The sequence below is a fragment of the Suillus clintonianus genome (genome assembly GCF_016758775.1).
Source record: "Suillus clintonianus strain FC179 chromosome Unknown DEU56scaffold_65, whole genome shotgun sequence".
Lineage (NCBI taxonomy): Eukaryota > Fungi > Basidiomycota > Agaricomycetes > Boletales > Suillaceae > Suillus > Suillus clintonianus.
Window position 1 is genome coordinate 94,027 of NW_024539289.1, and position 14,249 is coordinate 108,275.

At 48.3% G+C, this 14,249-nt stretch overlaps 6 protein-coding genes across 6 annotated transcripts; 1 reads left to right on the plus strand and 5 right to left on the minus strand.

Annotated features, from left to right (window-relative positions):
• Nucleotides 1-267: 267 nt before the first annotated feature.
• On the plus strand, nt 268-4,678 carry DEU56DRAFT_741434 (Sec1 family-domain-containing protein; the record flags this gene model as incomplete). The annotated part of the gene is made up of 19 exons (XM_041348875.1): nt 268-357; nt 413-608; nt 673-752; nt 803-1,030; nt 1,082-1,285; nt 1,335-1,655; nt 1,707-1,865; nt 1,912-2,019; nt 2,068-2,198; nt 2,247-2,390; nt 2,445-2,559; nt 3,094-3,136; nt 3,193-3,351; nt 3,423-3,709; nt 3,761-4,081; nt 4,132-4,209; nt 4,263-4,374; nt 4,429-4,510; nt 4,564-4,678. 19 exons carry the CDS (start codon nt 268-270, stop codon nt 4,676-4,678), a joined length of 2,973 nt encoding a protein of 990 aa, XP_041205818.1.
• Nucleotides 4,679-4,888: 210 nt separating this feature from the next.
• On the minus strand, nt 4,889-5,235 carry DEU56DRAFT_915248 (uncharacterized protein; the record flags this gene model as incomplete). Its single annotated transcript, XM_041357717.1, has 2 exons — nt 4,889-4,981; nt 5,041-5,235. The coding sequence occupies 2 exons, from the start codon at nt 5,233-5,235 to the stop codon at nt 4,889-4,891; spliced, it is 288 nt and encodes a 95-aa protein (XP_041205819.1).
• A 467-nt stretch (nt 5,236-5,702) lies between these two features.
• Nucleotides 5,703-6,423, minus strand: DEU56DRAFT_499050 (Cerato-platanin). The gene is made up of 3 exons (XM_041346512.1): nt 6,341-6,423; nt 5,830-6,277; nt 5,703-5,778 (listed from the first exon to the last, which is right to left on the minus strand). Exon 2 carries the CDS (start codon nt 6,265-6,267, stop codon nt 5,836-5,838), a length of 432 nt encoding a protein of 143 aa, XP_041205820.1. The 5' UTR covers nt 6,268-6,277; nt 6,341-6,423; the 3' UTR covers nt 5,703-5,778; nt 5,830-5,835.
• A 1,536-nt stretch (nt 6,424-7,959) lies between these two features.
• On the minus strand, nt 7,960-9,072 carry DEU56DRAFT_817850 (Cerato-platanin). Its single transcript, XM_041353939.1, has 3 exons — nt 8,714-9,072; nt 8,208-8,652; nt 7,960-8,151 (listed from the first exon to the last, which is right to left on the minus strand). Exon 2 carries the CDS (start codon nt 8,640-8,642, stop codon nt 8,211-8,213), a length of 432 nt encoding a protein of 143 aa, XP_041205821.1. The 5' UTR covers nt 8,643-8,652; nt 8,714-9,072; the 3' UTR covers nt 7,960-8,151; nt 8,208-8,210.
• A 1,565-nt stretch (nt 9,073-10,637) lies between these two features.
• Nucleotides 10,638-11,663, minus strand: DEU56DRAFT_499233 (Cerato-platanin). Its single transcript, XM_041346515.1, has 3 exons — nt 11,402-11,663; nt 10,905-11,340; nt 10,638-10,848 (listed from the first exon to the last, which is right to left on the minus strand). Exon 2 carries the CDS (start codon nt 11,328-11,330, stop codon nt 10,911-10,913), a length of 420 nt encoding a protein of 139 aa, XP_041205822.1. The 5' UTR covers nt 11,331-11,340; nt 11,402-11,663; the 3' UTR covers nt 10,638-10,848; nt 10,905-10,910.
• Nucleotides 11,664-13,100: 1,437 nt separating this feature from the next.
• On the minus strand, nt 13,101-14,184 carry DEU56DRAFT_499210 (Cerato-platanin). The gene is made up of 3 exons (XM_041346514.1): nt 13,923-14,184; nt 13,416-13,860; nt 13,101-13,359 (listed from the first exon to the last, which is right to left on the minus strand). The coding sequence occupies exon 2, from the start codon at nt 13,848-13,850 to the stop codon at nt 13,422-13,424; it is 429 nt and encodes a 142-aa protein (XP_041205823.1). The 5' UTR covers nt 13,851-13,860; nt 13,923-14,184; the 3' UTR covers nt 13,101-13,359; nt 13,416-13,421.
• Between the last annotated feature and the right edge of the window lie 65 nt (nt 14,185-14,249).

The following is a 14,249-nucleotide window of genomic DNA, read 5'->3' on the forward strand; positions in this document are numbered from 1 at the left end:
TCACGTAGATCCGGGGTGCAACTGGAAACAATTTTACATGTGCAAATGTTTAACCTTTTTATCCTGTTCCCGTTTAGGAAACTGCATTCGACCGATGGGGAGACTCGCTCGTGACACGCTACCCATGCCACACGGAGCGCTCATCAACTACTAAGCTGTTCGCTGCCAGTCTTAACACTTACTGACGTGAATCACAACGTAGTTCACGCTACATACTCATCGAACACTGCTGTGCCACCCAGCTGAACCTGAAGTCGTCATTCAGCCATGGACGTGGTCAAGGCAGTGGAGACGTACATCACCAAGTTGGTGTCTACGCCCTCTGCAATGAAAGTCCTGCTGCTTGACACCCACACGGTACGTCTTCTTCTTACTACTGTGTAATAACTCAGCTCCATCTTCGCAATCACAGACACCCATCGTTTCACTCGCCTCCACCCAATCTACTCTACTTTCACATCAGGTTTACCTGACCGATCGTATTGATAACAAGAAACGGGACCGCATGTCCCACATGAAATGTGTCTGTTTTCTGCAACCAAGCGAAGACAGTCTTGATGCCCTTTCCGCTGAGCTAAGGGAACCCAAATACGGGGAATACTATTTGTGTCAGTGCGTGACTACCAGGGGTAGAATAGGAGACGGTCAGCTCATATCAATTGTATATTTCAGATTTCAGCAGCATATTGAGCAAACCTGCCATTGAACGTTTGGCCGATGTGGATGAATTCGAGGTCGTCAGGGAGGTGCAGGTAAGTGGGAATTATTCCAGACCGAATTTTTACCCAAGTCTCCCGACTAGGAATACTTTGCTGATTATGCACCCCTGTTGCCCTGCCTGTTTTCTCTTAATCATACACCGACGTCAGAGAAACCTCTGTATGGTTCCTCACCAAATGTATGGGATCCCCTTGCGCTTGAGCGCTCTGTGCAGGGTATTACAGCGGTCCTTCTCAGCTTGAAAAAGAAGCCTGTGATTCGGTACGAGAAAATAAGCGGGATGGCAAAAAAACTGGCGAGTGAAGTGCAGGTAATTGCCAGACTAGCGAGCTCCCATGTATAACACTCACAAGGATCACAGCATCGTATCCAAGCGGAGTCGACGTTGTTCGATTTTCGCCTGACGCAAGTAGCTCCACTGCTACTGATTCTCGACCGGCGAAACGACCCTGTCACCCCTCTACTATCGCAGTGGACCTATCAAGCCATGGTGCACGAGTTGTTGGGCATTCATAATGGTCGCGTAAATCTCAGCATGGTTCCTGATATTCGTCCAGAGCTTTCTGTGTGTCTCTTTAAGTTTTGCGTTGCTCATTTTCTAATGCCAGGCATAGGAAATAACCTTGACAACGACTACCGACCCTTTCTTTCAAGCTCATTATCTGGCGACGTTTGGAGACCTTGGCACTTCCCTGAAGACTTATGTCCAATCATATCAGTCGCGTTCCCTCGCCCAATCACCTTCATCCATCAACTCAATTTTTGACATGAAGCGCTTTGTAGAAGAATACCCAGAATTTCGGAAGCTGGGTGGGAACGTTAGCAAACACGTCGCTTTGGTAGGCGAACTTAGTAGGTTGGTAGATCGCGACAGGTTACTTGATGTGGGGGAGGTAGAGCAAGGGCTGGCCACGAGTTCGGGTTCAGACTTTAAGGTTTGCATTCTGAAGTCGATGTCATTCTTTGACGCTTACGACACAGGGTAGAACGTGCAGGCTGTGGTCAACAACCCGGTCGTGCCGGCCTGGAACAAGTTGCGGGTCGTCATTCTCTACGCACTACGTTATCAAAAGACACAGACGAGCAACATTGCTGCTTTAATCAATTTGCTGCTCTCCAATGGCGTGTCTCGTGAAGAGGCTCGGGTAAGTTGAGAATTGCACCAATGGACCTGTGCTCATTCCATTTCAGCTGGTTTACGTGTTTCTGAATGTGGCTGGATCAGATCAGCGACAGGATGATTTATTCTCGACAGAATCTTTGTTAGCCAAGGGCAGATCTGCTCTCAAAGGACTTAAGGTATTCTAAACACAGCATTACATCGCGTGCCATACTAATAATGCGCAGGGTGTCGAGAACGTGTATACTCAACACACGCCACATCTATCTCAAACTTTAGAAAATATCTTCAAGGGCCGATTGAAGGACACCACCTACCCTTTCTTGGACGGATCTGGTACTCACATGGGATTGCAGAGGTGAGAAATTCGTATCCCTGAGCAACGTCCGAGCTCAGATCTCCTCAGGCCTCAAGATATCATCATTTTCATGATCGGCGGTACTACTTATGAAGAAGCAAGGACAGTTGCACTCCTGAACCAAGAAGCAGGTAATTCTCTGACAGGGACAAGACTTCTTCTTGGCGGCACTTGTGTACACAACTCATCCAGGTGCGTATTATCTTCGGAAAAATGAGGATGCGGCCTATTTACTATCCTTATCAGTTACGTTGAGATGATTCGTGCAGCTGCAGAGAAATTTCCCGTGTCAGTTTACGAGCCACCTCCAGAATCCGCAACCACCGCTCCATCTTTGAACCTCAACCTTGGCGGTGTCAACGTCAGTCTTGGAGGTTCGGCTGGTACGGGTGTATACAGAACAAGCTCTGACAATGTCGGTGTACAAGCCGAGGGCATCAAAGACGGTGTGCGCAATTTCATCGGACGGGTGAAGCAAGGTGTAGATAAAATTGGATTGCAGTAGTAGCTGTACATTACGACTAGCTCTAGTCTCCCCTAGCCAAACCCGTTATAGACACATGGTCATTCATTCTTCAGGTTCTAATAAAGGACTAGCTCGGATAAACGGGTTTCCCTCTCTACGGAGTCGGCGAACTCAAGTGACACGTAGCTCATTCATAACGTCCACGTGGTCGAAACCCCAGTATACTCTAGACCAACCATTTCCAGCTTTTCTCTCCTCTCATACTTTCTTCTGCTTCAAATATTGTGTTCGCTGGTCGTTGAAGGTCATAAATGGCCAAGGGTTTTCTATCTGGTTTCAAAGGCATAGACGCCTTCGGGAAGGTGAGAACCGATTCCGTTGAAGTGGGAACGGGCAAGGACTGACCACGTATGTGTCGCGCACATCCAGACAACGGAGGATGTCAAAGTTAAAACGCGTACCGGGGCTCTGCGTAAGTTACTGTCCGGAACCACCACGATGAAGTGATATTGATAGCGGGTCGTCTAGTGACCCTCATATCTGCATGTATCATTTTGGCATTTACAACAATGGAGTTTTTCGATTACCGCCGTCTTAACGTTGACACATCGATAGTAGTCGACCGGAGCCGGGGGCAGAAGCTGAGTGTGCGGTTGAACGTCACCTTCCCCCATGTTCCGTGTTACTGTGAGCCCAATTCCCGTGTATTGCTGACTGTACAATCTCACTATGGCTGACCTTATCTTTGACTCATGCAGTGCTCAGTCTGGATGTAATGGACATCTCTGGCGAGCAACAACGCGATGTTTCACATAATATTCTCAAGAAGCGGATCACTCCGACTGGTGTGGACATGCCTGCACAGAAGGGCGGTGACCTCCGCAATGAGATCGACAAGCTTGCTGAACGACGTGCGAGTGGGTATTGTGGCTCGTGCTATGGTGGACAGCCACCCGAGAGTGGGTGCTGTAACTCGTGCGAAGAGGTTCGACAGTCATATACAGACAAGGGGTGGAGTTTCGGTAATCCCGACGGTATTGAACAGGTGAGGTTAACCTAAGTTCCTTGTAACAGCTTGCTAAGGAATCTATGACAGTGTGTTGAGGAAGGATGGTCAGAAAAGCTCAAGGACCAGGCAGATGAGGGATGCAATGTATCTGGACGTATTCGGGTGAACAAAGTCATCGGAAGCATCCAAGTTTCGCCAGGACGATCCTACCAGGCAGGCTCGCGTACCTTCCAGGATCTGGTGCCATACCTCCGCGACGATGGTAACCCACACGATTTCAGCCACATCATCCACGAGTTTTTCTTCATGGCAGACGACGAGTATAACCCTAACAAGGCGAAGATCGGGAAGGATATGAAGGAACGTATGGGGATTGCGGACAATCCATTAGATGGTGTTGAAGCGAAGGTAAAATCAAGTGTGCAGGGTTCTTAATACTTCTACTCACACGATTGCAGACGACCAAGGCCGCATACATGTATCAGTATTTCCTCAAAGTCGTATCAACCCAATTCCGCACGCTGGAAGGCAAACTTGTGAGTCCATGTCATCAAGCTGGTGACACAAATTCATGGCCTGAACAATGCAGATCAACACGCACCAATACAGTTCGACGCAATTTGAGCGCGATTTGACCAAGTTCAATGAAGGCGAGAACAAGCAAGGCGTGTTCACTCAACACGGCGCTGCGGGTGCACCGGGTACGTAAAATTTGAAGAGCGTGGATGATCTATCAATATTTAAACTCCTGTCAGGCGCATACTTCAACTTTGAAATTTCACCGATTCTTGTCGTGCACTCTGAAATGAGGCAGTCGTTTGCGCACTTCCTCACTTCGTGAGTAACATTATATCTTGCCTAGCATTTCTCTTACTTCATGCTGTCTGTAGGACTTGCGCTATCGTCGGAGGCGTTCTCACCGTGGCTGGACTACTGGACAGCATCCTATTTGCCACAGGACGCAAGCTGAGGAAAGGTGGTGACGGGAACGTGAAGCTCATGTAAAACCGTGTACAATAGCAAGTCATTCAACTTGAGCACACCCTTTGAGTATTTATCACATCTCGCATAACTTTACACAATGGGGACTACGAGTTAGCTAACTCCGTGCTTCAGCCCGAGAAAACACATACGCGTCTGCGCTGTTTAGAATCACTGATGCAATGAGGATTCGCAGACAATCTCACCATGAACGTCTGCTTTGACCCAGTGTCCTCATGTCCTGACGTCTCTACCTCCACGGCTAGGGCTTGAATGTGCCCTCTTTCTCGCCAAATTTACTATTTCTGTCGGCTCCAGGGAAATGTTCTATGAACGACACTTGCAGTTAGCACTCCTGACGCGAACATGATGTCACGACCGCGTACTTCAGGGGGATGCTTTATATAATCGTCATGGATATTGTGGTTCGTGGTGGGTGGCCGGACAACGGTCTGGAAGGGCTTCTTGAAGGTCAAGGCTTCGTCTGTGGTACCGCTGCCTTCCTTCCGCGCCAGCTTCTCAAGCTCATGGCGGTCGATGCCGGGTATTTTGTTCAGCGTTATAAGATACGGTGGTGTCATGGTGTAAGGAATGCTGCCACTGGTGAATGGGTGAAGAGCTGAACATGACATCACTCTGACGACACGTTAAATATACTCCTCGTCGAACAACAAACCACAATCCTAGTACACAATACCAGTAGCACTGAGCACAGATGTAGCCACTGAGTATTGTTGGGGGATCTTCGCAGAATGTTGCTGCAGAAATTTCACGGTGGCGATTCAGGCTGATTTCATGACACCATATATATAACCACATGAAATGTATGTTGAAAGACGAATTAATTAGCACCGTGACAAAATGCTCTAGCCAAAGGTCCAAAATGCTCTACGCCGCTATATCTACTATTTAATGATTGTACCGCCCACAAGGCCTAGGTGCGATCTGATGCAAGGAATAAAGTCTGGTTCAAGGTGCGTTTGGTCCGCTAACGTGAATCGTTGAGTAGGTACCTTCCACCATACTTTCTGAATAACAAACCGCAACGTATGTCTGAGATGCCCCACTCATAAACGCTCCAGATATTGTTCGATGCTCAAAAATTCCTAGGACCTTCTACGAGACTCGACATTGAGTCAGTGCGCAAGTCATGCTGAACATCAAGGAGAACACACCTGCCTCTACATGCCGCACCTGGCATCAGGAACCCGAAGGGCTCTGGCTCTAACTTTACCGATCTCGAACCCAGTCCCTTCAGTCAACTCATCGAATGCCTGCGGTGAGATGTTGTACGTGAAAGCATTATCAACGGCGGTGACGTAGACAGTAGTCTGGTTGCCACTGGGCGTGGTGTACTTGAGGCTCCAGCAGGAACCACATAAGGTGGAGTTCCAGATCGTACCTGGCATACCTCCGATGTTGGGGAATGAGGGGAGGGAGCTGAAGGTGGTGTAACCCTTGGCCAACAGACCATTCTTGCCGTCAGAGCAGGAGACGATATTGAGGGATGCGTCAGGGTTGCTGTACGTACCATCCCATGTGACATCCGCGGGTATTGCGAATGCCGGGAGGGTGAGGGCAGAGAGAAGAGAAACGATGAGTGTGAACTTCATTGTGTAAGAGCTGTTTGATGTGAATATTGTGCAGCAACTTGGAGATAACAGAATTCCGAGATTTTCTGCTCACTTTTATACGGCAAGGTGGAGTAGCAGACGCCAGAGCAGGCCCCACTGGTGCACATGGGTAGGGGCTCAGGCGACCCGCATTCGACATTTTTATTTCTTACTTCGACCTCCCTTGACTGCGATCGAGACATAAGTATATGTCTGAGCTGAAAGTAGCACATGACCAAATTCAGTATTCTTATTCCCGGGCCAGCGGAAAGCCACTTGTGCAAGGAGGGCCGGCGCGAGTGCAGCGGAAACAAGATAACGCCAAGAGATAAGTCAGCTGCAAATGTCAAGGTGAAAAATGATCTCCGAAACCTTGCAGGGAAGTAGATATCATCCATGAAAGAAGTCTCCTGGAACAGTGTCGGAAATTCTGACGATACAACGGCTCAGTGAACGACGGACGATGATGAAAGAAATTCTTACTTCTTCCTACGTTCAGATAGACACCAAGAAAACTGGCCATATACCGCCCCCACAAAAGTCAAGCACATTGCATCGGCCGACGAGCACGGAATTCAAGGGTCCGATCCTACCCTAAGTTCCCATTGGCGGCGAGTGAGCCACTGCCAGCCGACGCCCTAGCTGGGCCTAGCTTCCGAAGCCTCCGGGACTTTTCCGTGCCTGAGTCTGTGCGTAATACTGCCAGCATAACTGGCCTACCGCTCCCCGAAGGTCAAAAGGAACGAACGCAAAATGTGTGCGTTATGAGCAACGATAGCACACGCAGAAATAAGCAGTTCTACGACCACAGTCTTGACGCGATGCGCACTATGTTGTGCTTTGACAAAATGTTGGGCTCTCCAGAAATCAACCACGAATATGAACGACTGAGTTCCTTCGATTTAGTGCATAGGGGAACCATAACAAGTGGTATATCCAAGTGTGAGAGGCAACAGTCCAGTTTTCCAATTTAAGTGGGACGGATGGAGATAACATATGATGCGAAATCTGTAGGGAGGACCGATGGCTAAATTTTTATTTCAGACAGTGACCAGCGTGCCTGCCATACTGACCCATCCATAGGGAAGATGGAGCAGTTCAGCCAGCCAGAGTGGTGGAATACAAATATAGTGATGGGTTCGTCCATCCGAGAGTCGCCCAGAGGTGACATGCTTGTCATTGAATGCGAAGACGACGAGGGTACCAGCAGAGCTCAAACAGGCTCAAACACCAATCTTGAATATTGGCAGTGTGGCAGCGCTACAGATCGATATAGGTGACACCTGCCAGGTCGATGGATCGGTGGGATTGCGATTAGAGCCTGCTGAGAGGTCTAGTGGTGCGCTCATCCGAGTCGGGCATCCACGCAGAGGTGACTGTGCAACTTGAAGAAGTATTTCCTATTGGATCGCTGGGTTAGCTCCTTCCGGCCTGGATGCCAAATTTGGATATTCAGGTCAATGTCGCGATGGCAAGATGTTCGCGAGCTGCTGCCAGCCTGGAGTCTAGACAGAAAGACTTTTTGTTCCACAGCTTCGTCGCGTTGAATTCAAGGACTTGCGTCACATTTTTATAACAAATAACCACTATGGAGACGGTGTGCCAAGGCGGCAAGTTCGTAAGTACTGTCAAGCCAAATGCAGAGCTAGCGTAGGCCCCAACCAAGTTGGGCTCCGTTAAGTTTACTATTTGGTTTATACCATACGGAGCTGTCCGTCGAGCATCGACTTTCCCAAAAACATTGCATAGCGCATACTTTCTGAATAACAGACAACAACGTACAAGCCACAACATACAAGCTGCCCCACCCATGAACCAAAGACTCAAGAGCCTTATTCGATACTAACAACCGTTCCGAGCACCAAAACCCTCCAGCATAATATCCTAGACCCACGCTGATTCAGAGCTCGAGTCTCGCAGAACATAAAGGATGAGCATACCTCCTACATGCCACAGTTACTGGCAGCGACCTGGGTGACATCGACAGCAACTTTGCCGGTGTCGAAGCCAGTGCAGTTTGTCAACTTGCTGAACGTCAGCGGGGAGACATTGTACGTGATAGCTGCATCGACAGCGGTCATAAAGATGGTGGTAAAGCCGCCGCCGGGCGCGGTGTACTTGACACTCCAGCAGGTGCCGCACAACGGGGAGTTCCAGGTAGCACCTGGGATAGCTCCGATGTTGGGGAATGAAGGGATAGAGCCGAAGGTGGTATACCCCTTGGTCAAAAGACCGTTCGCGCCGTTAGAACATGAGACAGTGGAGAGGGACGTTCCAGCATTGCTATACACAGGGTCGTATGTGGCAAACCCGGGTACTGCGAACGCCGGGAGGGCTAAGGCAGAGAGAAGAGCAACAACGAGTGTGAACTTCATTGTGTAAAAGCTGATTGATGTGAATATTGTGCAACGACTTGAGATGCAGAATTTCAAGATTTTTTACTCACTTTTATATGTCGAGGCGACACGTTAGACCACAGAGCGAGACCTACTCAATACACATGGGCAGGTGGACAGCAGCAGGTCGACAACGACATATGACCTCCCTTGATTGCCACCGAGTCATTGAGTACACATCTGAGCTGAAAGGAGCGTAGGTGGCTAAACATGGTATCCTCATTCCAATCAGGGCAGAGGCGGTGTGTGCAAAAGTGGCCTGCGCGGGTGCAACAAAACCAAGAGAAAGGTCAACAGAAACTCCGACTTTCGAAGGGAAAGATACTTTCCGTCTTAATTGCAAAGAGAACATCTGACAAGGAAAGGTTCAGTGAACAGCGGACCATGATGGAGGAAGTACTTACCTATTTCCAAGTTCAAATATTCACATGTTGGGGCCACCAAACTAGCATGGACCACCGTCACAACAGTTTAGGGTGTGCGCTGATTCTCAAAGTCACCCGCAAATTCAGGTGGGCTATATAGGAGTCATTCCTCCTAATAAGAATTAGTTATGCTCCGCGTGACGAAAGACTAGCGACCGGAGGTGGTACTCAAATAAAGATGGTCATGACGCAGCTTGAAGCAGAGGCAAAAACACCATTTGACAGTTATCACTGACTGAGCTCCATACATATTTTCTACCATAGAAACATATCTTAGTGCGACGATGATCGGGATCAACAGAAGAAACACACCCATCTGGAAATGTTACACTGTAGCGTTCGAGGAATGTCACCAGACACTTTGGGTGACGGCCCGTTTCAAGTTCCGGCCTCTCCTCGTGGTGCTGCGCAAATAAGCTCCAAGCGGCTAGAGATTCTACCGCGACTATTTTCCCTTGCGACATAGGAACTTGAGGCGTCCAGCAGGAAATGAATTAAAAAGGATGAGGAGAAAGAGACGTGAATACAAGGTGAATGAACTAATGAAGGTGTGATGCGTTGACGTATGTACATAAAAGATGTGTACTTGGGAGGAAAGTGAATTGTGCTGCTGGGGTAGGCAGCATACCAGTAAGGACATGGATAATATGATAGACCCGGCGGAAGGAGGAGAGTTCATGAAAATCGGAAAGATTCAGAGACACAATTGGTATACACACTCACTTTCGAATCAAATGCTTGAGTTTGGTGCGTCGAGTTCTGGGGATGTGGCGTCTTGTACATTTAAGGCTTCACCTGGTTGTCTCTGTCGATCTAGTCACGTACTTGGTCGGAGAAGACTTTCAGTGCCATGAATATCATGACTTTGCGTGTCTTGACGCTATCTCAATGCCAAGTGTGAAGGCGTGAAGACACGCAAAGAAACGGACCTATATCTGTCAGGAATATGACGAGAGCTACGCCCGTCGCAAATCGCGAGAAACTGGAATGCGCAGTCAAGGCATCGAGCAAAGATCGGTTGAACAACGGTTGAGGCATCCACGACATTCGGCTAAAGCCGAACGTCTGGATCAAACCCCCCAACGGACGAAACTCATATCAAGATTCAAGACCTCCAACTACACAGCGTTACCAATATAGTCTCTGTCTCCATATTAAGCGTGGCTGAAGAAATAGTAGCCTCGTAGTATTATTTTGTGGTTCGGCGTCCTCAACTTCGAATTCTGGTAGTAAGCTCGAGCACTGGATTCAGCTCCTTGCCTGGCCAATTTTGGATATTCCACAATATTGTGGCGAGGACAATATGTGCGACAGCTGAGTCCAGACCGTATTGCACCACAATCCTCGTACTAGTATCAGCCAGAATTTTTTGTTCCGAAGCTTTGTCGCGCAGCGCTTGAGTCAAGGGCTCAAGCTCGCGCCACATTTTTTTGATCAGGCAATAATAACCACTACGATGTCTGGAATATTTTGCCGAGGCGGCAAGCATCGCTAGGAAGTATAGCTCGTACCGCTAAGCCAAACGCACCGGAGCCCGAACCACCATAAGCCCCAGCCAAGAAGTTTACAAACTACCATCTGGTTTGTAATACACGGTGCGAGCTGAACATGCTTCCAAAGGAAACCACAATGATGAACGTAAACATTTAACAAACCACAACATACAAGCTGCCCCGCCCCGCCCATGAACCAAAGACTCAAGAGCCTTATTCAATACTAACAACCGTTCCGAGTACATCAAAACCCTCCAGCATAATAGCCTAGACCCACGCTGAATCAGAGCTCGAGTCTCGCAGAACATAAAGGATGGACATACCTGCCACTACATGCCACAGTAACTGGCAGCTACCTGGGTGGCTTCGACAGCAAATTTACCATACCCGAGGCCAGTCAACTCATAGAACGTCAGCGGGGAGACATTGTACGTAGTAGCTGCATCGACAGCGGTCATAAAGATGGTGGTAGTGCCGCCGCCGGGCGCGGTGTACTTGATGCGCCAGCAGGTGCCGCACAACGGGGAGTTCCAGGTAGCACCTGGGATAGCTCCGATGTTGGGGAATGAAGGGATAGAACCGAAAGTGGTATACCCCTTGGTCAAAAGACCGTTCGCGCCGTCAGAACATGAGACGGTAGTGAGGGACGTTCCAGCGTTGCTATACACAGGGTCGTATGTGACATACCCGGGTACTGCGAACGCCGGGAGGACTAGGGCAGAGAGAAGAGTAACAAGTGTAAACTTCATTTCGAAAGAGCTGTTTGATGTCAATATTGTGCAGAGGCTTGAGATGCAGAATTTCAAGATTTTTTACTCACTTTTATATGTCGAGGCAACACGTTAGACCACAGAGCGAGACCTACTCAATACATATGTGCAGGTGAACGGCAGCAGGTCGGTGACATCTGCATGACCTCCCTTGATTGCCACCGAGTTATTGAGTACACACCTGAGCTGAAAGGAGCGTATGTGGCCAAACATGGCATTCTCATTCCAATCAGGCCAAAGGCGGTGTGTGCAAAAGTGGCCTGCGCGGGTGCAACAAAACCAAGAGAAAGGTCAACAGCAGATGTCAAGATGGAATAGAAACTCCGGCTTTCGAAGGGAAAGATACTTTCCGTCTTGATTGCAAAGAGAACATCTGATAAAGAAAGGTTCAGTGAACAGCGGACCATGATGGAGGAAGTGCTTACCTATTTCCAAGTTCAATATTCACATGTTGGAGCCGCCAAACTGGCATAGACCACCGTCACAATAGTTTGGGGTGTGCGTTGATTCTCAAAGTCACCCGCAAATTCAGGTCAGCTACATTCTCTCCCTAAGGAGTTATTCCTCCTAATATGAATTAGTTATGCTCCGCGTGACGAAAGACTACGACCGGAGGTGGTACTCAAATAAAGATGGTCATGATGCATCTTGAAGCAGAGGTAAAAACACCATATAACAGTTAACACTGACTGCGCTCCGTATACATTTTCTATCATAGAAACATATCTTAGTGCGACGATGATCGGGATCAACAGAAGAAACTATATGTGCATACCCATCTGAAAATGTAATGCTGTATCGTTCGAGGAATGTCACCAGACACTTTGGGTGACGGCCCGTTTCAAGTTCCGGCCTCTCCTCGTGGTGCTGCGCAAAAAAGCTCCAAACGGCTTGAGATTCTACCGCGACTATTTTCCCTTGCGACATAGGAACCTGGAGCGTCCAGCAGGAAATGAACCAAAAAGGATGAGGAGAAAGAGACGTGAATACAAGGTGAATGAACTAATGAAGGTATGATGCGTTGACGTATGTACATAAAGGATGTGTACCTGGGAGGAAAGTGAATTATGCTGCTGCAGAAGGCCGCATACCAGCAAGGATGTGGATAATATGGTAGACCTGGTGAAAGGAGGAGAGTACATGAAAATCGGAAAAATTCAGAGACACAATTGGTATACACACTCACTTTCCGAGTATCTAGAATCAAACGCTTGAGTCTAGCGCGCCGAATTCTGAAGATCTGACGTCTTGTACATTTAAGGCTTCACCTGGTTGTCGCTGTCGATCTAGTGACTCTAGTCACGTACTTGGTCGGAGAAGACTTTCAGTGCCATCAATATTGTGACGTTGCGTGTCCTGACGCTATCTCAATATCGAGAACCAGTAAGAAGCGGTCCTAATATAAGATATCTGCCAGGAATATGTCGAGAGTTACGCAAATCGCGAAAAAAAACTGAAATGCGCAGTTAAGGCATCGAGCAAAGACCGGTTGAACAACGGTTGAGGCATCCACGACATTCGGCTAAAGCCGAACGCCTGGACCAAACCCCCCAACGGACGAAACTCATATCAAGATTCAAGACCTCCAACTACACAGTGTTATCAATATAGTCTCTGTCTCCACGTTAAGCGTGGCTGAGAAAATCGTAGCCTTGTAGTAATATTTTGTGGTTCGGTGTCCTCAACTTCGAATTCTGGTAGTAAGCTCGAGCACTGGATTCAGCTCCTTGCCTGGCCAATTTTGGATATTCCACAATATTGTTGCGAACCACTATAAGCCTCAGCCAAGAATTTACAAACTACTGTCTGGTTTATAATACACGGTGAGAACTGAACATGCTTTCAAAGGAAACCACAATGAACATACGTAACAAAGGTGTCCGTCGAGCACCCAAAAACATTCAACAAACCACAACATACAAGCTGCCTCGCCCCGCCCATAAATCAACGAATAAAAAGAACCTTGTTCGATAATGACAACCGTTCCCAGCACTCCCAGCAGGATAGCCTACACTCGCGTTAAATCAGAGTTCAAGCCTCGCAGAATTTAAAGGATGGACATACCTGCCACTACATCCCACAGTTGCTGGCAGGGACACGAGTGACTCCGGCAGCAACTTTACCGTACCCGAGGCCAGTCAACTCATAGAACGTCCGCGGGGAGAAATTGTATGTAGTAGCTGCATCGATAGCGGTGATGAAGATGGTAGTTTGAACACCGTCGGGGGCTGTGTACTTGACACTCCAGCAGGTGCCGCACAAGTCAGAATTCCAGGTGGCACCTGGGATAGCTCCGATGTTTGGGAATGAAGGGATAGAGCCGAAGGTGGTATACCCCCTGGTCAAAAGACCGTTCGCACCGTTAGAACAAGAGACGGTGGCGAGGGACGCACTAGCGTTGCTATACACAAAGTCGTATGTAACATACCCGAGTATTGGGAATGCGAACGCTAGGGGGGTGATGACAGAGAGAAGAGCAACGACGAGCGTAAACTTCATCTTGAAAGAGCTGTTGTGATGCAAATATTGTGCAGTGACTTGAGATGTAGGATTTCAAGAATTTTTACTTACTTTATATGTCGAGGCGAAGCGTTAGATACTAGAGCAAGCTCCACTTGGACAGGTGGTTGGCAGCAGGTCACCGATATTTGCTTGACCTCTCTTGTTTGCCACCGAGATATTGAGTACACCCCTGACTGAAAGTAGTGTCGATGGCCAAACGTAGTATTCCCATTCCCTTCATCGTACAGGTGCGGGTGCGCAATGGTGACTGGCGCGGGTGCAACGGAACCAAGACATGACCAATGAACGAGTCAACAGCAATCAAGATACCATAACACCCCCAGATGCTTGAAGGGAATGGTACCTCCGTTTTGACTGTAGAGGGAAGAATTTTGA